Here is a 21331-nt window from a genome sequence, read left to right on the forward strand (position 1 = left end):
TAATTTGTCTTTTTCTGGATCAGATATTGAAGCTCCTCGGATCCACTGTCCAGAAAATATTGAGACTGAGACTCTGGAACATCATAACTCTGCCAATATCACCTGGCAGGTACCGACAGCTGAGGATAACTCTGGAGATGAGGCAAGTTAAAATCTATACATTTGTCTGGAGGCAGTCTTTCTATAGCTAGCTATTTCAAATTAATTTTATGACCCACTAGAATTTCTTTCTTTTGAGAAGCAGAAGTAGAAGGAAAATGTGCTGAAAAGCTTGTATCTTAAGAATTCAGCATTTTCTGTCTTCATTAGGGTTATGCAGTCACAGGACACTGCATGGTGTTTAAGTGCATGAAATCTCATACAGTTAATTTATGTGGTCCAAAGAAAGAATGTGCCCTTGTTTTTAAGATGGAGACAGCTGCTTTAAAAATGAGCTCTTAGAATGTGAAGAAGTTTAATAAACTCTTCTCAGAAGGAAGCAAACCAGTTCATTAATCTAAAAGGCTAACAAGAACACACTGTGATAAGTAAAAACTCACTTCAGCTTCCCAAGGGAGAAAGAAAAATCTCATTTTCTTATCCAATGAAAGGTTCAGACATGGGCCTTTGACTGCTATGGATATCAGAGGTCTGGAAATGGAGTTACAAGGAAAACTTGCTCCAGAACTGTTTCATAAAGAGTAACATTCCCTACAGGCTCAGACGTGATCAAGTTACAGCAACTGCATGCTTTATCATGAGTCAGCAGAGGAACAGTGACTCTGTGTGTGCTTTTAATTTGCTGCAAACACAGGAGATTTTTGCACTTGGAAACCGTGGACTATCCCAGTAAAAGAGGTTTAAGTTCACACATTTTGTGCTGTAGCATAGCCATGGTCAGGTATTGTAGCTTTGCTGACACGGGGTCATTCATTGAACTTAGAAACCAAGTGCCTTAGCTCTTAGTTGTAGCTGGTTTGTCAAAGCCACAGTTGTCAGGAAAACTGCTGTGTTCACATGAAAACATTTTTTTTTAAAGAGAAGTTCCTTAAGAGAGTTCTAACCCATATGAAAGAGCAGCAGACGGTGTGTAAGTGTATTTACTCCAAATGTAGGATTCCTTTGCCATGCCAGAATGTTTTGAAGCATCTGTGAGTTATTGACTCATAAACATGTAGATTAAAACTGGGTATGTAAGTACTTACAACCCACAACTGTGCTCCACTCATCTCCCAGGTCTGCTGCCCTGCAGCTGAAGAGCTGAACTGCAGGCAAAGCAGGTTCTGAGCTGACATAGTGTGTGTTCAGTGCAATGAGGCAAACAAGAGTTGGTCCTGAGTTTTCTTAATGCACCGTGCTGTGAACTGCAGTAGGTCAGGGTCCAAATGCTGAGTAAATCCCTGTTACTCTAAAGAAGTCAGTCTTGAGAAGGGAAGCAGAGCACTCTGTTACGAAGTCTGTCCTCATTACTTGAAGAGGCTGTTTGCATTAAGAAGTAGCATTAAGTAGGCTCGACACTGAAGGATACTATTTTGTGGTCATTTCTTGAAACATGAGTGTTGTGATTACTAACCAGCTTTGTTTTTTAAATAACAAGTGTTTTCCTATAAAAGGTCTCAGTTCACGTTACCCCAGCTTTCATACCACCGTTTCTTCTCCCAATTGGTGAAGTTGCCATTACTTACACAGCAGCTGATAAGTCAGGCAATGAGGCAAGCTGTACATTCAGTGTCAAGGTTATTGGTAAGTGCTGGTAAAAATCACTGGGAAGGAGTCTGTCATGATTGAAACCTCTTAATTTGGTGCAGAAAGAGACTGTGAGTCACTGTGGCCTTTATGTTTGCAGGTATAAGCCCAGGAGTAATATCATCTCCATAAATGCTTTGCTGATCATGGGTCATAGTTTGCATGGTGTGCAATCGTTGCTCCCAGATGCTCAATTTGGGTTGTTCTTTGTACTGTTGTTCATTCTGAATGTTAAGGTTTTTCCTCATAGTGGTAGATTAGGTGCTTTATTGTGTTGTCACTTATTGCCTTCATCATATATATCTTTTTTTTTCCTTCTTTAAAGACTCCAGCAAAATTTCCAAGGTTCCCACACATTGCTGATGCAAACCATTGTTCAAGTAGCTCTGTCAGAGATTGTTGTGTTATTTGTCAGACTTGTTAAACAAGGTTTGCTCTGTAGAAAGCAAACAGAATGCAGAAACCATGAGTCCGGCAGAATAATTAGTCCTGTTCATCCCTAAGCATCTACCAGTTGCAGCGGTTTACAAGTGTGCATCTAACTTTGTTGTATTTTCTGATGTGAACTTAAAACTGCTGTTTACCTGACTGCTTCTCGTTATAGATTTCATTTGAATGTGGTGACAGTTCCGTAAGCTAATGTCATGCCATCCCTTCAAACTCTGCAGATGCAGAACCTCCTGTAATTGACAGATGCAGATCTCCACCACCCATGCAAGCAGTAGAGAATGATTACCCAGCGACATGGGAAGAACCACAGTTTTCAGACAATTCAGGTGAGATAGTGCACCCAAAACCATGCATGCAACAGTGGAAGGCTAGGGAACTCCAGCCTGTGCACCCTTGGTCCCTTGGAGTTAAGGATTTTTTGAGGGTTTTCTTACTTATTTTTAAGTTTTTGTTTTGTAATTTATACATTTTATAATTTATTTTAGAATTATAATTTGGAAAACATGCTGCCATTTCCTTCTCCATTTGACAAGGTTGGGTGTGAGCAACCTTCTTTTACTTATTGATGTTTTAGGTTGTCTTTTAACTCTTCTAGGTGCTCCACTGACTGTCACTAGGAGTCATGCACCTGGAGATCTCTTTCCCAAAGGAGAGACAACAGTTCAATACACAGCCATGGATCCCTCTGGCAATAACAGGACATGTGAGATCCACATTGTCATCAAAGGTTTGTCGTCTTAGTTTTTTGGTCAAGAGTGTATGGGATTGTTTTAACTGAATATAATAAAGGATACAATGCTACCCTACTTTTTCTTTTAGTTATTTCCATTTTATATTGGAGTAACTTCAAGGCAGTCAGGATGTTTGTTAGTACCCATGAATACATTGTCTAAGACTGAAGCAGCACAGCAGTGAATTTGGTCCTATAAATTCAAATTAGGTGTAAAAGCACTGAAGTTACGATTCATGCAGCAGTAAAACGGTAATCCATTTTCTTCTCAGTGACAGATACCAGGTGAAATGAAATAATACACGTTACTGAAGTCTTATGGCAAATCTGTAGTTAAAAAGAAAAACTTTATGGAAATATTACCTACAAATATTGTAACAGATACTAGAACACTCTAGATTTTAGAAGCTGTGTGTACCTATATACTGGTACATTTGTGTTTATTGCATTAGCATCTTTTCCCCACAGTTCACTTTCTTCTTTAAAGGCCAAAGAATAATTTGGCAGATCAAGTATTAAGGATGAAAATTCTACTTCATCTCTAATCTCTAGTGTTTATGTCTCAGTTGGATGTCTGTATTAAAAAATCTGTTAGTGAAGAGAAAATTTAAAATCACGTGAACTGGAATTTTGGTTATAGCTTTTAGAAAAGGTAAGTTGCAAATGGATGTACTCATTTCTGATTTGCTGTAAATCTTGGCAAGAACAAGCTAGTTCTTAGAATTAGCATTATTTCAAGTTCTGCACCACCAAAGACTTTCTGTCATTCAGTGTTTATGACATAATGTTTTCAGACATTCACAATCTCATTCACAATTGTCCTGTAAAATAAATCATACCTGAGGGTTTACAGTCAGTCCCTCCTAAGATGATTCTGACAAGTCCATGTGTTGTTGCAGTAGTGCAGAATGGATAAAGTTTAGTTTCAGAATTCAAGATGTAATATAGTTTACATTGTATTCATTAGAATTCATTGTATGAAAGTTCATGTAAAAATTTAATTAATATTTTGTATTGTTTTAGTAAGTATATGCTCGAGCATGCACCTTTGCAGAAATACAGAAGGGTTTGGGTCTTGCATTTCTGAGGTTTTTTAATTTCTTATATGTATCACAAATTTTTTGAAGTCTTCATGTTTCTGGATTTCAAATTCCAGTGTCATATTGAGAATAATTTAGCAGTAGCCTGACCTCGCCTTTATGGAAGTAATGATAATACTTCCACAGACTTCAACAGCGGCAAGATCAGGTGGATACTAGGTACTTTTGGAAATGCTATCAGTGCTGTTTTCCTGTGTGCCTACTTACTTCACTACATTCATCAATCTATAAATCTTTGCATTTTTCATAGGTTCTCCCTGTGAAGTCTCCTTTGAGCCTGTGAATGGTGATTTTACATGCACATCAGATAAAGTGGGAGTTAACTGCACATTGCACTGTGCAGAGGGTTATAGCTTTTCAGAAGGGTCAAGTGAAAACTACTATTGTGCATATGAGGATGGTGTCTGGAAGCCACCTTTCTCTCCAGAGTGGCCTGGCTGCTCTTGTAAGTCTTATTGTTACTAAAATGAATCTGCAACTCATCAAACACTATGTTTAACAAGGAAGCACATGAAAATATTGCAGAAATTATTACTTCTATTTAATGATGACAAATCTTCTCTGTCCTCTGCCTCCAAATCGTTACAAATATTGTGAAAGAATGCCTAGAAGTCCCTAAATGTGTTATTTCAGAAGCTTTCTAAAACACAACAATAGCTGAGAATTTGATTCCTGGGAATCATGAAGTAGCAAAGATGGTGATGTAGACAAGGTCTGTCATTATTTTGAATTGGTATTTGACACAGTTTGTTTAAAAACACTAACAGTGTCTTTTCAACAGGAATTTCAACAATATTTGCAACTTACTGATCCAAATGCACAGTGCATGCTGTACTTGCGTATCTAATTATCACCACATCAGAAGCGCTTATGTATTTTCTTTGAGATGGACACATGCAAAACTTCAGCTGTGGAATTTCCCAGCTTCAGTGACACTACTAATAAATGTATTAGAGCTACATATGAAGCCATTCTTGGCACCATGTTGCATCCACTTCCGTCAGAGTGGATTCTTGGTTTCAGCAACTGTTTCACCTATGAGGAAGTGAAAGTAACGTTTCAGAGATATCATATTAATTCAAAAGCTGTAACTTGGACACTTAGAAACTTTAATTTGCTTAAATTCTGCATGAGAATTTTTCATATTTAGCCTAGCAGCGTTAGTGATAGGACTTAATATTTAGTACTTCTCTCTCAGTGAAAAGTAAGTACGGAGTTTAGTTGACAGCTCACAGGTTTCTTCCATTAAGAAAATGCTGAAATAGATAAAACAGACCTTTTTTTAGTGTCTGTTACCTTTCCCAATAAATTGGATGCCTGCCAAAGGGTCATGTTCAACTGTATTGGTGGAGGTATGAGTGATCCAGTTTCATGTACACAACACCAGGAATTTAGATTTGCTGATTTAAAGACAATGCTTCTTAGCTTAGTGTATTCCATTTTTAGATTGAGTGATCTTGCTTTTACCTCTGAAACTCTTGCACTGACCAGTGAAAATTTATTTCTCCAACATTTTTCAGTAAATCGTTTTGCAAATCATGGGTTCAAATCCTTTGAGATGTTCTACAAAGCAACACAGTGTGATGACAGCAATCTTCTGAATAGCTTTACTGATGCATTCCAGAGTGCGCTTGGTAAAATGGTAGGTTAGTAAATACTCCTTCCTTTTACATACCTTTTAAAAAATGTACCTCGTTGTTACTTCTCCAAGCTAACTAATTTCATACAAGGAAAATACAACAGAAACCCGTAAATGAAATCTGTGCTTTTTCAGAAGATGACAAGTCTCCTTTAAAAATAAAGGTGATTCACTGGCATTTTAATGTAGTTCAGTTCAGTCTTCAATGTAGAGTTATATAGGACAGAATCTGTAGAAGTGTCCAAGTAGCTCAGGCACCTGCTACTAACAGATTTTCAGTAGGCCTCTGAAGAGAACCTGTGCAGTTTGAAAGTTGGGTGTGATTATAAAATATATGTATCTTATATAGAATATGTATAACATATACCCATATAATATAAATTAATATATATGTATACAAATAGATGAATTCCACACTTGGTGTGTAAGTCCAAGCACTTAAATCCAGTAGTAATGATTTAAATAATTTGCTCAGGTTTCTTGAGTTTCTGAGTTCTCACTCTTACCGTTAAGAACTGCATGGCACTGAATTTAAAGGAGTACCATGTTCCTTCTCACTGCATCTGTTGCTTTTGACTTCAATACCACAATCTCCCCTCTTAATCCAAGAGTCTGTCCCCAGCTGCAAAGCAGGAGCAGCAGGACTTTGAGTTGTGGTCTCAGGAGTGCATGTCCAGGCCTACTGTGACAGCATTAGAATCATAGAATGGTTTGGGTTGGAAGGGACCTTTAAGATCATCTAGTCCAACCCCCTGCCATGGGCAGGGACACCTTCCACTAGACCAGGTTGCTCAAAGCCCCGTCCAACCTGACCTTGAACTCTTCCAAGGAGGGGGCAGCCACAGCCTCTCTGGGCAACCTGTGCCAGTGTCTCACCACCCTCACAGTGAAGAATTTCTTCCTTATATTAATCTAACTCTACCCTCTTTCAGTTTAAAACCGTTACCCCTCATCCTATCCCTAGAGTCCCTCCCCATCTTTCCTGTAGCCCCCTTTAACCACTGGAAGGCCACTATAAGGTCTCCCTGGAGCCTTCTCTTCTCCAGGCTGAACACCCCCAACTCTCTCAGCCTGTCCTCATAAGGGAGGTGCTCCAGCCCCCTGAGCATTTTCGTGACCTCCTCTGGACTAGCTTCAACAGGTCTGTGTCCTTCTTATATCACTGCTCTCCACTTGGACATTGAGCCGTTGACCGCAACTCTTTGAGTGCAACCATCCAGCCAGTTCCTCATCCACCAAGTGGTCCATCCATCAAATCCATGTCTCTCCAATTTAAAGACAAGGATGTCTTGTCGGACAGCATCAAAAGCTTTTCACAAGTCCAAGCAGATGATGTCATTTGCTCTTCCCTCATCCATCAACGGTGTAACCCCATCGTAGAAGACCACCAATTTTGTCAGGCACAATTTGCCCTTAGTGAAGCCATGTTGGCTGTCACCAATCACCTCTTTGTTTTCCATGTGCCCTAGGATAGTTTCCAGGAGAATCTGGTCCATGATCTTTCCAGGCACAGAGGTAACACTGGCCTGTAGTTCCCTGGGTGTTCCTATTTTCCCTTTTTAATAATGAGGGTTGTGTTTTCCCTCTTCCAGTCAGCAGGAACTTCACTGGGCAGCCACGACTTCTCAGATATGATGGGTAGTGGCTTAGCCACTTTATCCACCAGTTCCCTTGGGACCCAGAAGAAAACACTGGGCATTTACAGTTTTTTTGCAGCACAAGCAAGGCCCGTATTTTAAAAGCTCCTGCAATACCTGCAACTTTGGAATATATGTCACTAGCCCATGTCAAATGACTGAAAACTTACATAACGCTTCAGGCAATCTCTGACACTTGGACCTAAATATCTGTTACTCTCTTACCTTGCTCCAGGTTTGTTCTCTTCCAGTGGAGAAATCTTGGCTGGTTCCTTTCCCCCAAGAGCCAGCTACCCCACCAGGTTCCAGTGCTTAGACCATTACTATCGGCAAGCAAAAGATAATAGGGAAAAAATGCTTAGTGACCTGCCCAAGCAATTACATAAAAATGCAACAATCTGGGAAAACAGTCAAAAAGGCTGTTTTGAATATGCCTATTCCTGTTCCCAAGAATTTGAAATTCTAGCAGAGATCTGAAAAGGGGGGAGGAATCAGCAGGAGCCATCTTTCCAATGAAAATTCATGTGGAAAAAGCAAAACAATTCCAAAACATGACCTAGACCCAACTTGCTTGAAACCTTTCTGGAAAAAGCAAGAAATACAGATTTTCTCAAAAATCACACATTCATCTGTTCTTATCTAATCTCCACTGCTTTGGTGAAAATAAGAAATGTAATAATACCAGAAATGTTTCTGTCGAGTTTTCTGTTCTGTGGTTTCTGTCCTTCTCAGATGATTTTCCCTGTCCTCTGAGGTCTCTTAGTGGAATTCATGAGTCCCTTTCCATGGGTAGGGAGAGGTGGGTGGGTATGAAGAAATAAGGTTTGAAAGCTAGAAACAAAGTGTCAGCATTGTTGTAAACCTGACAGAATTACAAGTTACATAGATGGAAAAAACGCAGGTGTTTTCAAACGTGTAAGTTCTCCTGTCATCTTCAGCAGGGAGAAACAATCATGAACTTATTTCTGTATTTTGGGATTTCACATGCAAGAGGGGTTAACTGAATGGACATCTTCTCGTATAAAAAAGATCTTCTATAACAAAGAGCTTGTATGCCTACAAGTTGCCGTCTTATTTCCCAGCTGTATAAATAGAACATAGTTCTTTCAGCAGACCTTGCTAGGGTATAACAGACATGAAAGGGGAAATCTAGTGTCACTGACAAGGACCAGTGCTTTACATTGTAACTAGAAGTTTTTATAAGTCTGGGGAGGGGGCTGTGTGGTTTTACTTACTTAATGTTTTTCTTCTTTATGTTGGAAGGTCCCATCATTCTGTAATGATGTTGATGATATTGACTGCAGATTAGAAGATCAGACACAGAAGCATTGCTTGGAATATAATTATGATTATGAAAATGGATTTGCCATTGGTAATTATCAATTGCATAGATTCTTAGCCATCCAGGTTTAATGCAGCATGATTACTTTTGGTCTGAAGTACACATTGTGTTGTGTGAAACATTGTTTTAAAATAACTGTAGAACTTTGAAGATAGTAAGCAATTATAACAATATTATGGAACTGTTTTATAACAATATTATGGAACTGTTTGCTGTCTTGTTTTGATACAGTTTCCTGTACAGTATAGAGGAAAAGTTTACTGAGATGCCTTGTGATGGGTGGAGAGGGGTGGGGAAAGCCCACACACACAGCATCCTACAAACCTGGTTGGTTAGCCTGGAAGAAAGCAACTTTTGAGTAACATACAGTTTCAAACCAAAATACTGAAAAAGTACAATAGATGGTTCTGGAGATTGTTAAGAAAACGAGGAGCATCCTTGGTGCTGGTTCAGATCAGCACAGAACCCTCACAGTGTAAAGCTATACAAGCTTAAGTCCGCCCATTAGCTGTGAAATTACTTCCTCTGTGCAAGGACAGATTTTGCAGGATGACTGTAGCTATATCAGAATGAAAGCTGTGACAGTCATAGTGATCGTTCCCACTTTGCTTTCTGCCAAGTAAATTATCATTTTCAGTCCATTTTCAAACAGGTTAGTGTCCATGTTGTACTGCTGTTGTCCTTGGCATTTCTGAGTCCCATGGGAGTGCTCAGAGCATAAGGGCTAAAACCAGATAACTTACATTGCCTGTCTTAGCAGGAGGCATTTTGGCAGATCAACATCAGAATATGTACTCTATCATAGGACTGTGACTCTTTTACAGGTTTGTAGTGGAGTTACTTGGTAGAACTTCCTGCTTATTCTCCCCTTCTAGACATGCTTCACTGAGTTTGAGAGCACATTTGTTTGTAATCAGACGCGGAGGGGCTGCATGTTCAGTTTGCAGTTGTCATCAGGGTAAGGATGAGTACTGATGACAGCTGGAGCTAATTTGTAAAGGCACTTGGAAACAGTGTTGAGGACATGGGATGTAGGGTCCTAGTCTCTTCTGGTTCATGTCAACCTCTTACCAGAGTAACTGTGTTGCTGTTTTTCTGGAGTTTCTCATGATTTTACACTGGGGAGGCAGGAGAACTCTCCTCAAATCATAAGAAACAGCAGTGTAGAAAACTAGTTGTGGAGTACTCACATGGTATTAACCACAAAGCTGTGGGGTTATCTTGTCCTAGTTTCCACTGTAAATTAACCGTAATCTGGGTGACTGGTAACAGGTAGTGGGCAGAATTTTTTTCTATCTTCATGTTTCTAAAAAAAGAGCTAGATTGATGATATAGACCACGCACCTCTAGATTTAGTCATTATGAAAAGGTAGATTATTTACAGACACAATTGTTTAATTGTTTCTGGTTGGAAGCATCTTATAGGTGAAGGACATTATGCAGGGGGTGAATTTGATCACTATGTGTTAAGAGGAGATGCCTGTCTGGGGTGAATAAACGTGTAAGGTAATGCTACCAGCCTTTTCTGGGATGGCAGACAATGGTAGAACTATTCAGGAGCTGTGAGAAGATGCAATGGAGACATGTGGTGTAGGCCGTGCTGTCTGTAATTGAGCAGGAAGAGGAAGAGAGAGCAATGTGGAATTGTTTAAGAACATGTTGCTGACAGGTGAGGGTCCATTCAAGACAGGGGAGGAGAAGGAATTGCAACTTCTTTTATGGCAGTATTTCTTTAAAGTTTTGGCTAACTGCATAAGATTCAGAATCTCCAGGATATTGGTTAGGAGTGAAATTCGTTCTTCCTTCTTCTTCAGTCAAAATGCTCGTACAATAGGCACTTGTGTGGAGGCAAAGCCATCATGCATCATCTGGATCTTCAAACAGACTGCATTCTATTGGGGATGTATTTTAGAAATAAGTACAAGCACTTGTTTTCCACATGGTGTTGCTTCCTTTGTTCTTTCTTAATGCCTCACAGGACCTGCTGGCTGGGGGGCAGCGAACCAGCTGGATTATTCCTATGATGATTTTGTTGATACAGCTCAAGAAGACAGCTTATCCAAGCATCTCTCTGCCTCTGTAAAGGCAGCACCTGCTCGAGTCAAAAGGCATAAATTGAATGTTCCAATGACTGACCACAAAATCAAGTTAATATTTAACATCACAGGTGAGAAAAGGCAAAATATCATCCTTCTCCTATTCCTTCTTTTTAAAAACATGTTTCTAATACCTTCAGTAAAACTTAGCCTTCAGTTCACAAAGCCTGCTGGAGGTGCAGATGACAGTTTTCTGGAGACATATCCCCATTTCATCACAGACTTTCTGCTTGGGGAAAAGATCTCAGCCTCATGTTCACGGAGAGCCTTGTGCACCTGGCCTGCTTGAGTGCACGGGCAAGCTTGAGTGTTGCACTCTTAGTATACTCCAGAGTACACTGGAAGTGCTGACTGTAAAATCTCTGCGCTTTTTGTGTTTTCTGTTTATATCCCAGCTAGCGTGCCACTGCCTGATGAAAGGAATGATACATTGGAACTGGAAAACCAGCGACGGCTCCTTAAAACTCTGGAGACAATCACGAACAGGCTGAATCGGACTCTCAATAAGGAACCCATGTACTCCTTTCAGTTTGCATCTGGACTCATTGTAGCTGACAGCAACTCACTGGAGACTGAGAAGGCCTTTCTGTTCTGCAGGCCCGGTTCTGTGCTGAGGGGAAGAATGTGTGGTAAGCCAGATGACTTGTTCCTTATATGTATTTAGAATCCTTTTGAAAAGCAAGGTTTTAGAGGATGTTTGCAGAGGGTTATGGTTTGACACAGTCCAGTGCTTGTGGTCTCCCAGAACAATAAACTGCAAAAATGCTTTGCACAGTTTGACTTCCAGAGAATGTTTATGTTCTTAACGAAGGCCTTTGGAAAAAAGACACTTTTGTACCCAGGATTCCAATCCCATGGGGAAATCAGACATATCCACACTTGGTGATACACAGGAAAACAGTGCTTGGTATGCAGTCTTTTAACCCTGTTAGTCTTGTGGGTGATGTGTAGCTAAGATAGGGAATTGGATTCCATTTCCTGTGCGTAGTGAGATTTCTGAAGTATTTCAGAGTGATAGCCCATTTGCTGAGGAACAGTCACATTTCACATAAACAGGGTTTGACTAAATGGGAACTCCAGAGGCAAGACAAATATGTATGATTGTGCACTCAGAGGGGAACCTTATGTTTCCAACATTACAGTCAATTGCCCTTTGGGTACCTATTACTCCCTGGAGCATCATACCTGTGAAAGCTGCTGGACTGGATCCTACCAAGATGAGGAAGGGCAGCTGGAATGCAAAAGTTGTCCATCTGGTAGCTATACTGAGTATCTACACTCTCGAAGCATCTCTGAATGCAAAGGTGAGAACTTTGTCTTCTTCAGACAGCCGCTTCTGCATGTCTGGTGGCATCCTTTTGGTCCCTGTGGTGGGAGTACTGGAATAAGGTTAGCCTGTGAATGAGGAGCAGTCCTAACTGCCCCTTGATGCATATGTAAAGGAAAAATCCAGGTTTTCACCATTGCTGTGGCACGCAGGATGCCTGGACAGATGTTTTAAGAAGAGCTGGCCTTTGAAGCTTTGTTTCATTTCTGTCTTCGTTCTGTGAGATTGGGAGTTGATTTTGCAGGGACTAATACACTTAAAATAATGCCATTCTTGTCCTTGCCAGCCCCTCTCCATCCTACCATAGTCAAAGATAAAATGTCTGCATCCTACTTCAGTGCTGTGGCGCTGAGCACCTCAGCACCACTATCTCCTTATGACTTGTTCAAAAAAAAAAGTTGCTAGTTTTATTTCCTATTTATAATCTTATCATTAATCTTGTTGATTAAAAATGAGTAACTGAGTTGCGATAAAGCATCTGTGAAGCTGATTGGAAGAGAATTAACTGGTTAATAATTCACAATGCACTATCAGTAACTCACCACAATTACTTTTTTTTGCCCTTTGTACCAATGAAGTCCTTCAGAGTAGAGTAAACTCTAGAAATAAAAGTCCCTGTGATATGTATTGTGATTTCAGAGGTCAGGAGACATGTTTCCTGTTGGACATTGCTTAAACTTTTTGAATTCTCCTGCCTTATAGCTCAGTGCAAGCAGGGAACATATTCACCTAATGGTCTTGAGACCTGTGAAACATGTCCACTTGGCACATATCAACCAGCATTTGGATCCAGGAACTGCATCTCTTGTCCGGAAAATACATCAACAGTAAAAAGAGGTGCAGTGGATGCCTCAGCTTGTGGAGGTTTGTAAGAAAAAAGGCTATGAAATTTTTTTAATTAAATTCTAAAAATGTCTAAATGTAATCCAACTCATCTGCCTGAGATTGAATTCTGTTTCTGGTTAAGTGTGGACCAAGCAACATTTCCCAGCAAAATGATAGGTCATTTCCTGATACCCTGATTATTTGAAATGATTTCCTTTTGATTTCCAAGATGGATTCTTATCTAAAGATTAATAAAATGAAATATGTGATGGCTACCTACATGAAAATAAAACCTTTTTCCTTACAGTAGAGAGAGGGAATGACAGGATGTTTGTCACTATTATCTCTGGAACAGCTTCCACATCTTCTGTACAAAAATACTGAATTTTAACACAGTTTCTTCCATAACGTTTTTCAAGAAATTGTCCTCAACTGTCTTTGGGAAGCTTTGCCAGACAGATTCCCATGGGAAATAGTCTGCAGGGATTAATGGTACAAAAAAGACTTGTCTTTTGTCTTTACTCCTCCTTGAAGGAAAAAAAACCAAAACAAACCAAAACAAAACCAAACCAGGTGTGAGAGAGAAAAGGGAAAGGAAGTTGCATTTGAAAGCTGCCCCCAGAGCAGCAAAAGGAATAGATGGAAATACTTCCCAGATATTTCTGTAGTCCTTTGAGAACCACATGTCACCTATCAGCACTAAAATTTAAATAAGCATCTCCCAGAGTTGTGAATTCCTGGCAGGTTTCATCCTATTCCTTTAAGTTTGAGGGGAGCCTATGAAGGGAGAAGAGAAAATGATCGGAAAGAGGTGGGGAGAGGTAGGCTGGGGGTACAAGTGATCACTCAAAAACCTGTCCTTTTGTCCTTGCAGTACCATGTCTTGCAGGCGAGTTCTCTCGTACAGGTTTGACACCTTGCTACCCTTGTCCCAGAGACTACTATCAGCCAGACCCAGGAAAGTCCTACTGCTTGTCTTGTCCCTTTTATGGAACAACAACAGTCATTGGTGCCAGATCCATCACAGATTGTTCAAGTAAGCCAAATCATCTCTGCTGGAGAAAGTAAATAAAGGGAATATTGAAAGGATGACTGGCAGTAGTCTTGACAGAAAACATCCCACTTACTCTCCTAAGAAATGTAGACCTTCCATTTCAACCACTGAAATTCACAACTAGTTTTACCTACTGGTGTTGCCTCTTTGTTATGTAGAAGGAGTGAACGTGTAATACATACGAAAGCTCAATAACAGAGTATACATATACAGAGTGCGTGTATATATATCCACACACACACATATACATTGTATATGTATACTATATATACATATACACTAGAGAGAGAGTTTTATATACAAATATATTTATGCATGTATGTGTGTGTATAAATGCACGTAAGATATATGTACACACACATATATGTGTTTCAGAAATGTATGTGCTTACAAATACATATTTGTGTAAAATTATATAAAATCTATGTGGTTACTGTAAAGTTCACTCTTTATTCCCTCATGCACTTTTTTCAGCATATCTTCAGATGCGTTACTAACATGCAGTTATTATGCCCTCATGGAATAGGGACCTTGCCATACAGTGTTATTAACAGCACTTTCATATCTTTCCTCTTTAGGTTTTGGCTCTACGTTTTCAGCAGCCGAGGAAAGTGTAATGATGGTACCAGCCTCTCCAGAAAATATCAGCAAGCAGTACAAAGCCAGCAGTCAGGCAAGGACAGGATATATTTTCCGATCTTATCTCAAATGAAAGAGTGCCTTATGCAGCAGTAAATGACTAAGGCCTTTTTAAATGTAATTATTATGCTGACTATATTTCCAGAGAGTGATGGTCATGAGGGGAACACTCAAACTTACTTTGTAATCATAGAAGCACTTTTGCTGAACAAAGGAGGCTGCATCAGCTATTGGCAGTCTTAAATTCTGGACTTGAAGCCTTCATCTGATGTATGAAATATTTATCACACTTATAAAAGAAATGTAAACTCCGTGGAGGAGATTCAGCCAATCTATAAAAAGTAGTTTGACCATACTCAGTCATCTGATGTCTTCCATATGCTGAATTCCAAAAAATGCTACCAGGCATCTTAAGTCCCAGTTGTTAAATCTTTGTTTTACTTACTGCAACATAGATACACTTGAGAGGAGGCCAGCAGAGCTCCCTTCTGCTGTGAGTACCCCCTTTGAAATACAGGCAAGTCCTCATGTGAAACTGCTCTAGTGACAATGTTTGCCAGAGATGCCTCCTTACCCCTACCATCTCCCTCCCACTCTGTAACTCTGACAAGAGTGCTTTGTTTGAATCTAAAGTTAGGATATTGTGTAAACAGGAGCAAAAATGACTGATGATAAATTTGGCCTGAACCATTACATAACATATGGACAGGTGACAAACTGATCTGTGGTTTTAGTTGACCCGACTCAAGGGCTTGCTGAATTCAGGTTTGCTACATTAGAAAAGATGTCACACAGTGAAGTTCTCCATTAGCTAACCTGATGACCAGTGGCAGGAAGTGATTAGCCAGTGTGAAACGATGCAAAGTGGAGAACTCTCATGTAAGATAGCATAATAGAAAATGTCACCTGTGAGTCATAGCTAAGAAAGTTCTAAGGCAACAACTGTGATGATCACATTTTGCTAAGCAAAAGGTCGTTTTAAAATAATAATTCAGATTCCTGGTATTGTTCGCTAGAAAAAAGAATGGTTGGTATGCTGAGGGGACAAGGAGGAAAAGCTAGAAGTTAATGCCAGTGACTTTTTTTTCACAGCTTTCCAAAGTGACTGTGGGGTTTAAAATTAGAATATTTTGTTGCACAGTATTTACACCTTTACTGTAATTGTATCATTCTTGCCTCTGGCAGGTCTTTCATGAATGTTTCCTGGAACCGTGCCGCAACAATGGGACATGTAAACAATTGGGAAGTGGATATATTTGCATATGCCCACTTGGGTATACAGGTAAAAAATTGAGAAGCAGGTGGAGGAGCTAACATGTCTCCATGCCCTTAACATGAGCAAGCATAAAAGAGCAAAACATTTCAGTGCAAGAGTATGGCTTAACTCATTGAAATATCCATCACAGATTTACCATACATAAGTATTAAAAAAATAAATAGTTCCTCATGTTCTCGATGAATTATATTGTGTTTAGCAGAAATGGATTTTGAATGGGATTACTTTTAGTGGAGTTACTAGATTTGAAAATCCTATCACCTGGCAATATTTATGATTAGCAAAGCCAGATATTTGCACTCTAAACAGCTGATTCCACCAGATCTGCCTGTACTCCTCTTCAGTGTGGGCTCCCCAGTTGCTTCAGAGCAAACAGATGACTTATTATTCAGCTATTATCAAGAAGTGATCTCTGTTACTTATGATAGATGTTAAGTGCCACTGTCTGGAACTGATTAGTCTGTTGCCCAATGTGCATTATTCCTTTCTAAAATCATTTTGTCTCAGGTCTGTGTTAAAACATGATCTAAAGAGACGATAATAAACCTGAATGTCTGGTAGTGTATGTAATTAATCAATCATGTTTTCCTATGTCAAGTAGTCATGACTTCTATGTTTCTGAACAATTTTAAACTTTTGTTTCCATGTTCTCAGTCCTTTATTTTGCATTCTAGGCTTGAAATGTGAAACAGAAGTTGATGAGTGTAAATCATCTCCTTGTCACAATAACGGAATGTGTAAAGATGGCATTGGGGCCTTTGTTTGCCATTGTCAACCAGGCTATACAGGTAATTTGTTTCACTTCATAGCTCTTCTGTTTCTGTGCCAAGTAGATAACACAAAACACAAGGGCTATATAACTCCACATCCATATATAACAGGAAAGCAATTTGATCTACAGGTTAGAGTAAGGTTCTACTGTATGTGAGCAGGTTTTGAAATAAAAGAATGAGCATTCAAGGATAGTCTTGTGTGCATGTGTGTGCATGTATGCTTCTGTTTTGTGACATTTCTGGTCTGAAAAAAAAAGAAATTAAGTTTAGGGAATTAGTAAATACTCATAGTGAAAATGCCTGTGAGACTGAATATGGCCTGACTAGACAAAGCATTTATGCAGTTGCTTTACTGCAGCCCTATGAGTGAGTGAGTGGGATTTTTCTTATCTTTTTTCTCAGTGTTTTTAACTCTCACCTGCATGCGTGTTGAAGGTATTGAAATCTGTGGGGAAGCTGACATGCTTGAGTACTTTGCCAAAACAGCACCTAATTTCTGAATATTAAAATAAACTATTGAGGAGATAATTTTGTGTGATTAAAAAAAAGGCCTTGTGTTTTCTACCAGAAATGGTCTTCCTCATTTTTCATGTTTATGGCTATACATTTATTGACAGCAGCACTTGCTGGATATTTTTTAAACTTAAAGACAAACCATGGACTTTACATCTTTCACATCCCAGCATCTAAATAACACACATGATCTCTGTAGATGTTTGCATTTGTGCAGTCAAACATGGAATTTTCTCACCTGATCTCAGTAGCCTTCTGTTACGCAAGCAGTGTGGTGCTGTTCTGTCTTCCACATTCAGTCACTGCAGCATGCACACCTTGACTATGTCTTGATTATGTCTTGTAACCCTTGCTGTTTGAAGGTCTCTTGTGTGAGGAAGACATAAATGAATGTAGCTCCAATCCATGTTTGAATGGAGCCCACTGTGTTGATGGCAAGAATGGTTACCACTGCACTTGTGCAAAAGGGTTCACAGGTACACGTTTTTCTGTTTAAGTTGGCGTTCAGTCTTTCTGACCAAAAAAGATGTCTTCCTACCCCATCCAAAGTATTTCAGCCTCATTGCTATGTATTACATTATACGTTGATACGGATGTACTAGATTCCTTAGGTCTATCTAATCTCTCAGAGTCCCTGTAGTGTAAGCATGGCTTCAGAAGGATTTACTAAGTGATCGGTCTGCTGCAAATTTTGCCATGAACTTACTGTGTGATGTTGAGGAAAGAATAGGGACATTCACACGGATGCAAATTGTTGTTTTTGATTTTATTTTAAAAAGAAAAGTATTATAACAGTAGACAAGATGGTCTATATTAAAACTACTCCCCATCCTCATACTTGGCTTCCTACTGCTTTCATAGACCAGTTGGTCCTATCTGTTGATTATCATGTTGCCAAAGAGCTCCACTGTAAAATCACATGCAGTTTCTTCATTCTTCGGAGCTTTTAACATAGGGCCTCTTTCATAGCAAAAATCCCAGAATCATGATTCTGGCTTTCTTCTTTCTCCTTAGAGTTAAGGTCCAGCTAAATGTCTTTTGCAGCAGCTTTTTATTACTTGCTCAGAGTAGTTTCTCAGGTGATTTCCCTATTCAGCCCAAATTACTTGCATGATGGGCAATATCCTGTTAAATTCCACATGTTTTGCTGAGTGTTAATTTCTGCAACTGCAAAGGTTTTTCCTGTAATTATTCTATGACCACTTAACCTCAGTTAAGGGAGTAAATCCCAAACCTGCATGTCTAGCTTGGTGTTTGCCATTTCCCAGAAGATAGGCAACAGTCCTTGAAAAACAGAGATGTGTTAGTAATCTTCTTTCTCAGGTTAATTCAAAGCAGAGTTGTGACTTTGTTCTTTTCTTCTCAGGTGCTCACTGTGAAATGGAGATCAATGAATGCCTTTCAAACCCATGTCTTAATAGGGCTATTTGTGAAGATCGAGTTGGCAGTTTCTTCTGCAAGTGTCTCCCAGGTTTTACTGGTATCTTGTGTGAAAGAAACATCGATGAGTGTCTCAGCAGACCGTGTAGAAACGGAGCTACATGCAGAGATGGTATCAACAGCTTCAGGTGAAAAACAGATTATTAACGTCATACAGTGTGGAAAGTCAGATATGTTGTGGTGCTTCATCCTTCTTAGGTTTCAGCAAGGCATTTGGCAGCTTGATCCAATGGAAATGATTCCTTTATGGACCCTAAAGGAGATTTTAAAATGCAAGAAAATGAATTGCAGTGTCCTCACTCTTAAAAACTTCTAAGGTAGACAGCAAAGAAAACTTGCAGAGTTTGACATATAAGCATGGTTTTAATATTGATCTTCCAAAAGAAATCCACTTCATGAAGCTTCAAGGGCTTGTCTTGCTTTCTAGTAGAAGAATAGGTGATGACCAGTTATGTACCTGATAGTATTACATTTCTATAGCCCGGAAGACAGGGTAGGTGTACATATTGAGAATGTAGAGATTAAAATACAAACACCGATGGAATCTTCCAAATACTTGTTTTTATGCTTTAGAGTATCTGAACTCAGATCAGAAGTTATAAATACCAATAGCAGTGTCATATCTAAGGTCATTGTAGAGATCTGGCCTCATGGCCAGGATTCTTTGTCATGACAGCAGCCATCTTTGAAGTGTGCTTCTCTTTTCCTCTGTAGGTGTCTGTGTGTGACAGGGTACACAGGACTAAACTGTGAAGTGAACATCAATGACTGTGATTCCAGTCCCTGCTTAAACCAAGCCACCTGTGTGGATGCCTTGAACTCGTACGTTTGTAAATGTCCCCCTGGCTTTACAGGCAGCAGGTGTGAAACAGGTACACAGGACCAAGTGTCAGAAAAAGGTGGCTTGACACCTTTCTGTCTCTGGGCAGGATTTGCGCTGGCTGGGATGGTTTCATACAGCTTCCCCAGAAAGCAGCTAGGGTGGTGGGACTCCTGCGAGGCTGAGTGGAGCCTGTGTGACTGCAGTGTTAATAAGTGTAATTGCAGACAAATAGCAGCATGTGTGCTATGTCATATTTATATATTTCTCTTCTCTAAGGCACAGCTCTATCTTTTTAATACCTAATAGGTCTTTGCTCTGTACATCTGAGTTATTTAGTTCTTTCTGTTTCATGTACTTCATGTAGGGCTTTGCATCACAGGGTTAGAGATTAGTGTGTGGTAGTCTCAGCTTCAGAAGTCCTAAAGGCATCAAGTTCCATATGGGCAAAAGGGCATCAAGTTCCCTGTGATCGGGCAAAATGAGTCACACCTAATGCAATTTCCTGGATGATGCTGAAGTTAGGCCACACAATCATGAAACTCAAATCAGTTTGTGTTTTAGCCACTCCATGAAAATTATAAAGAGTTATACCAGTAGCTGATGAATCTTTAAAACAGAAGCTGAAGAAGCCATGTTGATTTTACAGAGACAGTAGAGGACATACAAGTAATTTAGACCTACCATCCTATGTCAGAGTTTAATAACACCCAACTTTCAGGAGAGCTCCACTTGATACATTTACATGCACTATCCTTGAAAGCATGTCACTCTACATTGAAGAGCAGCACAGGAGTGCTGTTCCATACCAGTGCAGTGTATTTCAATAAGTCCAGAACAGAAAAAATCTTGGTGGGTTTGGTTTTTTGTTTAATCTTGACTCTTGTGAATAAAATGGAACGAGCTGATCATACCTCTTTGGGCTGTTGGATGGCAGACGGATATATCATTTCATTGACAGAGGATTGAAAAACAAGGTTCATGTTCATGGTTTGTTAGATAATCAGCTTCTTTTACAGTCATTTGTCTTCAAGTCCTGTGTGTTTTCTAGCCTTGGAAGGCTCTGTATGCTGGCTGATGTTAGATTGCTGTACATTCTTTCTACCTCTGATCAATTTAAAGTGGGTAATTGTTGTAGATGGGTTGCGTTCCATTTTATTGCATTTGCTTAGATTCCATTTGATTCTATTTCTGGGTTTTCAGAAATGTAGCTCTGAAAACTTTTTGTCTTTGTTGCAGAACAGTCCTCTGGTTTCAATCTTGATTTTGAAGTCTCTGGTATCTATGGATACGTCATGCTTGATGGTGTTTTGCCATCTCTTGGTGACATCACCTGTACATTCTGGATGAAATCCACTGACACCACAAACTATGGGACTCCCATTTCTTACGCAGTGGAGAATGGAAGTGATAATGCATTTCTTCTGACTGATTACAATGGGTAAATCACAGTTCTGCTTTTCTGTAGCTGTGAGAGATGATGTCATCTTACAGATGTCTTGAATTGATAGGGAGAGCATAGACCAGAAGTCTGAATATCAGCTTTGCCTACTTTGGGGGAGAAAAATCTGTATCCAAACTCCGTAGCTGGAGATGTCTCTTAGTTTTGTTTCTCTCCTTGCTTGATTTCCTTCACTTTTTGCCAAATAAAAGAGTAATGGCAAGAAAGCAGTGAAAACTGCTATTTTTTTTGTCTGGACTACATTTATATCATATTTAAACAACACATTGCAACAATGATTGGATAAAATGGACCTCAGCACTCAGAGTACTTGTAGTGTGACTCCAAAAGCAGGGATGGACCCAAGGGGCAAGTTTAAGAATCCACTATGCAGGCATGACTTGAGTCTTCATATTTTGGTACAGAAGCACACGTCTTATTACACTACACATTGCTTTGCATGTGATAACCGTAATTTCCAAGTTCTCTGAGAGGTATCTTGTA

At 39.6% G+C, this 21331-nt stretch overlaps 1 protein-coding gene across 1 annotated transcript in view; it reads left to right on the forward strand.

Annotated features, from left to right (window-relative positions):
* SVEP1 (sushi, von Willebrand factor type A, EGF and pentraxin domain containing 1) overlaps positions 1-21331 on the forward strand; it is a 132305-nt gene that overhangs the window by 60037 nt on the left and 50937 nt on the right. Inside the window, exons 8-26 of the mRNA XM_074856279.1 lie at positions 24-142; positions 1593-1722; positions 2394-2501; positions 2771-2902; positions 4256-4450; positions 5526-5647; positions 8545-8653; positions 10602-10790; positions 11115-11348; positions 11862-12023; positions 12749-12910; positions 13746-13907; positions 14504-14598; positions 15750-15846; positions 16515-16628; positions 17489-17602; positions 18493-18694; positions 19281-19438; positions 20626-20827. Of these exons, the coding sequence (XP_074712380.1) occupies positions 24-142; positions 1593-1722; positions 2394-2501; positions 2771-2902; positions 4256-4450; positions 5526-5647; positions 8545-8653; positions 10602-10790; positions 11115-11348; positions 11862-12023; positions 12749-12910; positions 13746-13907; positions 14504-14598; positions 15750-15846; positions 16515-16628; positions 17489-17602; positions 18493-18694; positions 19281-19438; positions 20626-20827 (2806 nt within the window). The remainder of the gene's footprint in view (positions 1-23; positions 143-1592; positions 1723-2393; positions 2502-2770; positions 2903-4255; positions 4451-5525; positions 5648-8544; positions 8654-10601; positions 10791-11114; positions 11349-11861; positions 12024-12748; positions 12911-13745; positions 13908-14503; positions 14599-15749; positions 15847-16514; positions 16629-17488; positions 17603-18492; positions 18695-19280; positions 19439-20625; positions 20828-21331) is intronic.

This window comes from Strix uralensis, chromosome Z (genome assembly GCF_047716275.1).
Source record: "Strix uralensis isolate ZFMK-TIS-50842 chromosome Z, bStrUra1, whole genome shotgun sequence".
Taxonomy (NCBI): Eukaryota; Metazoa; Chordata; class Aves; order Strigiformes; family Strigidae; genus Strix; species Strix uralensis.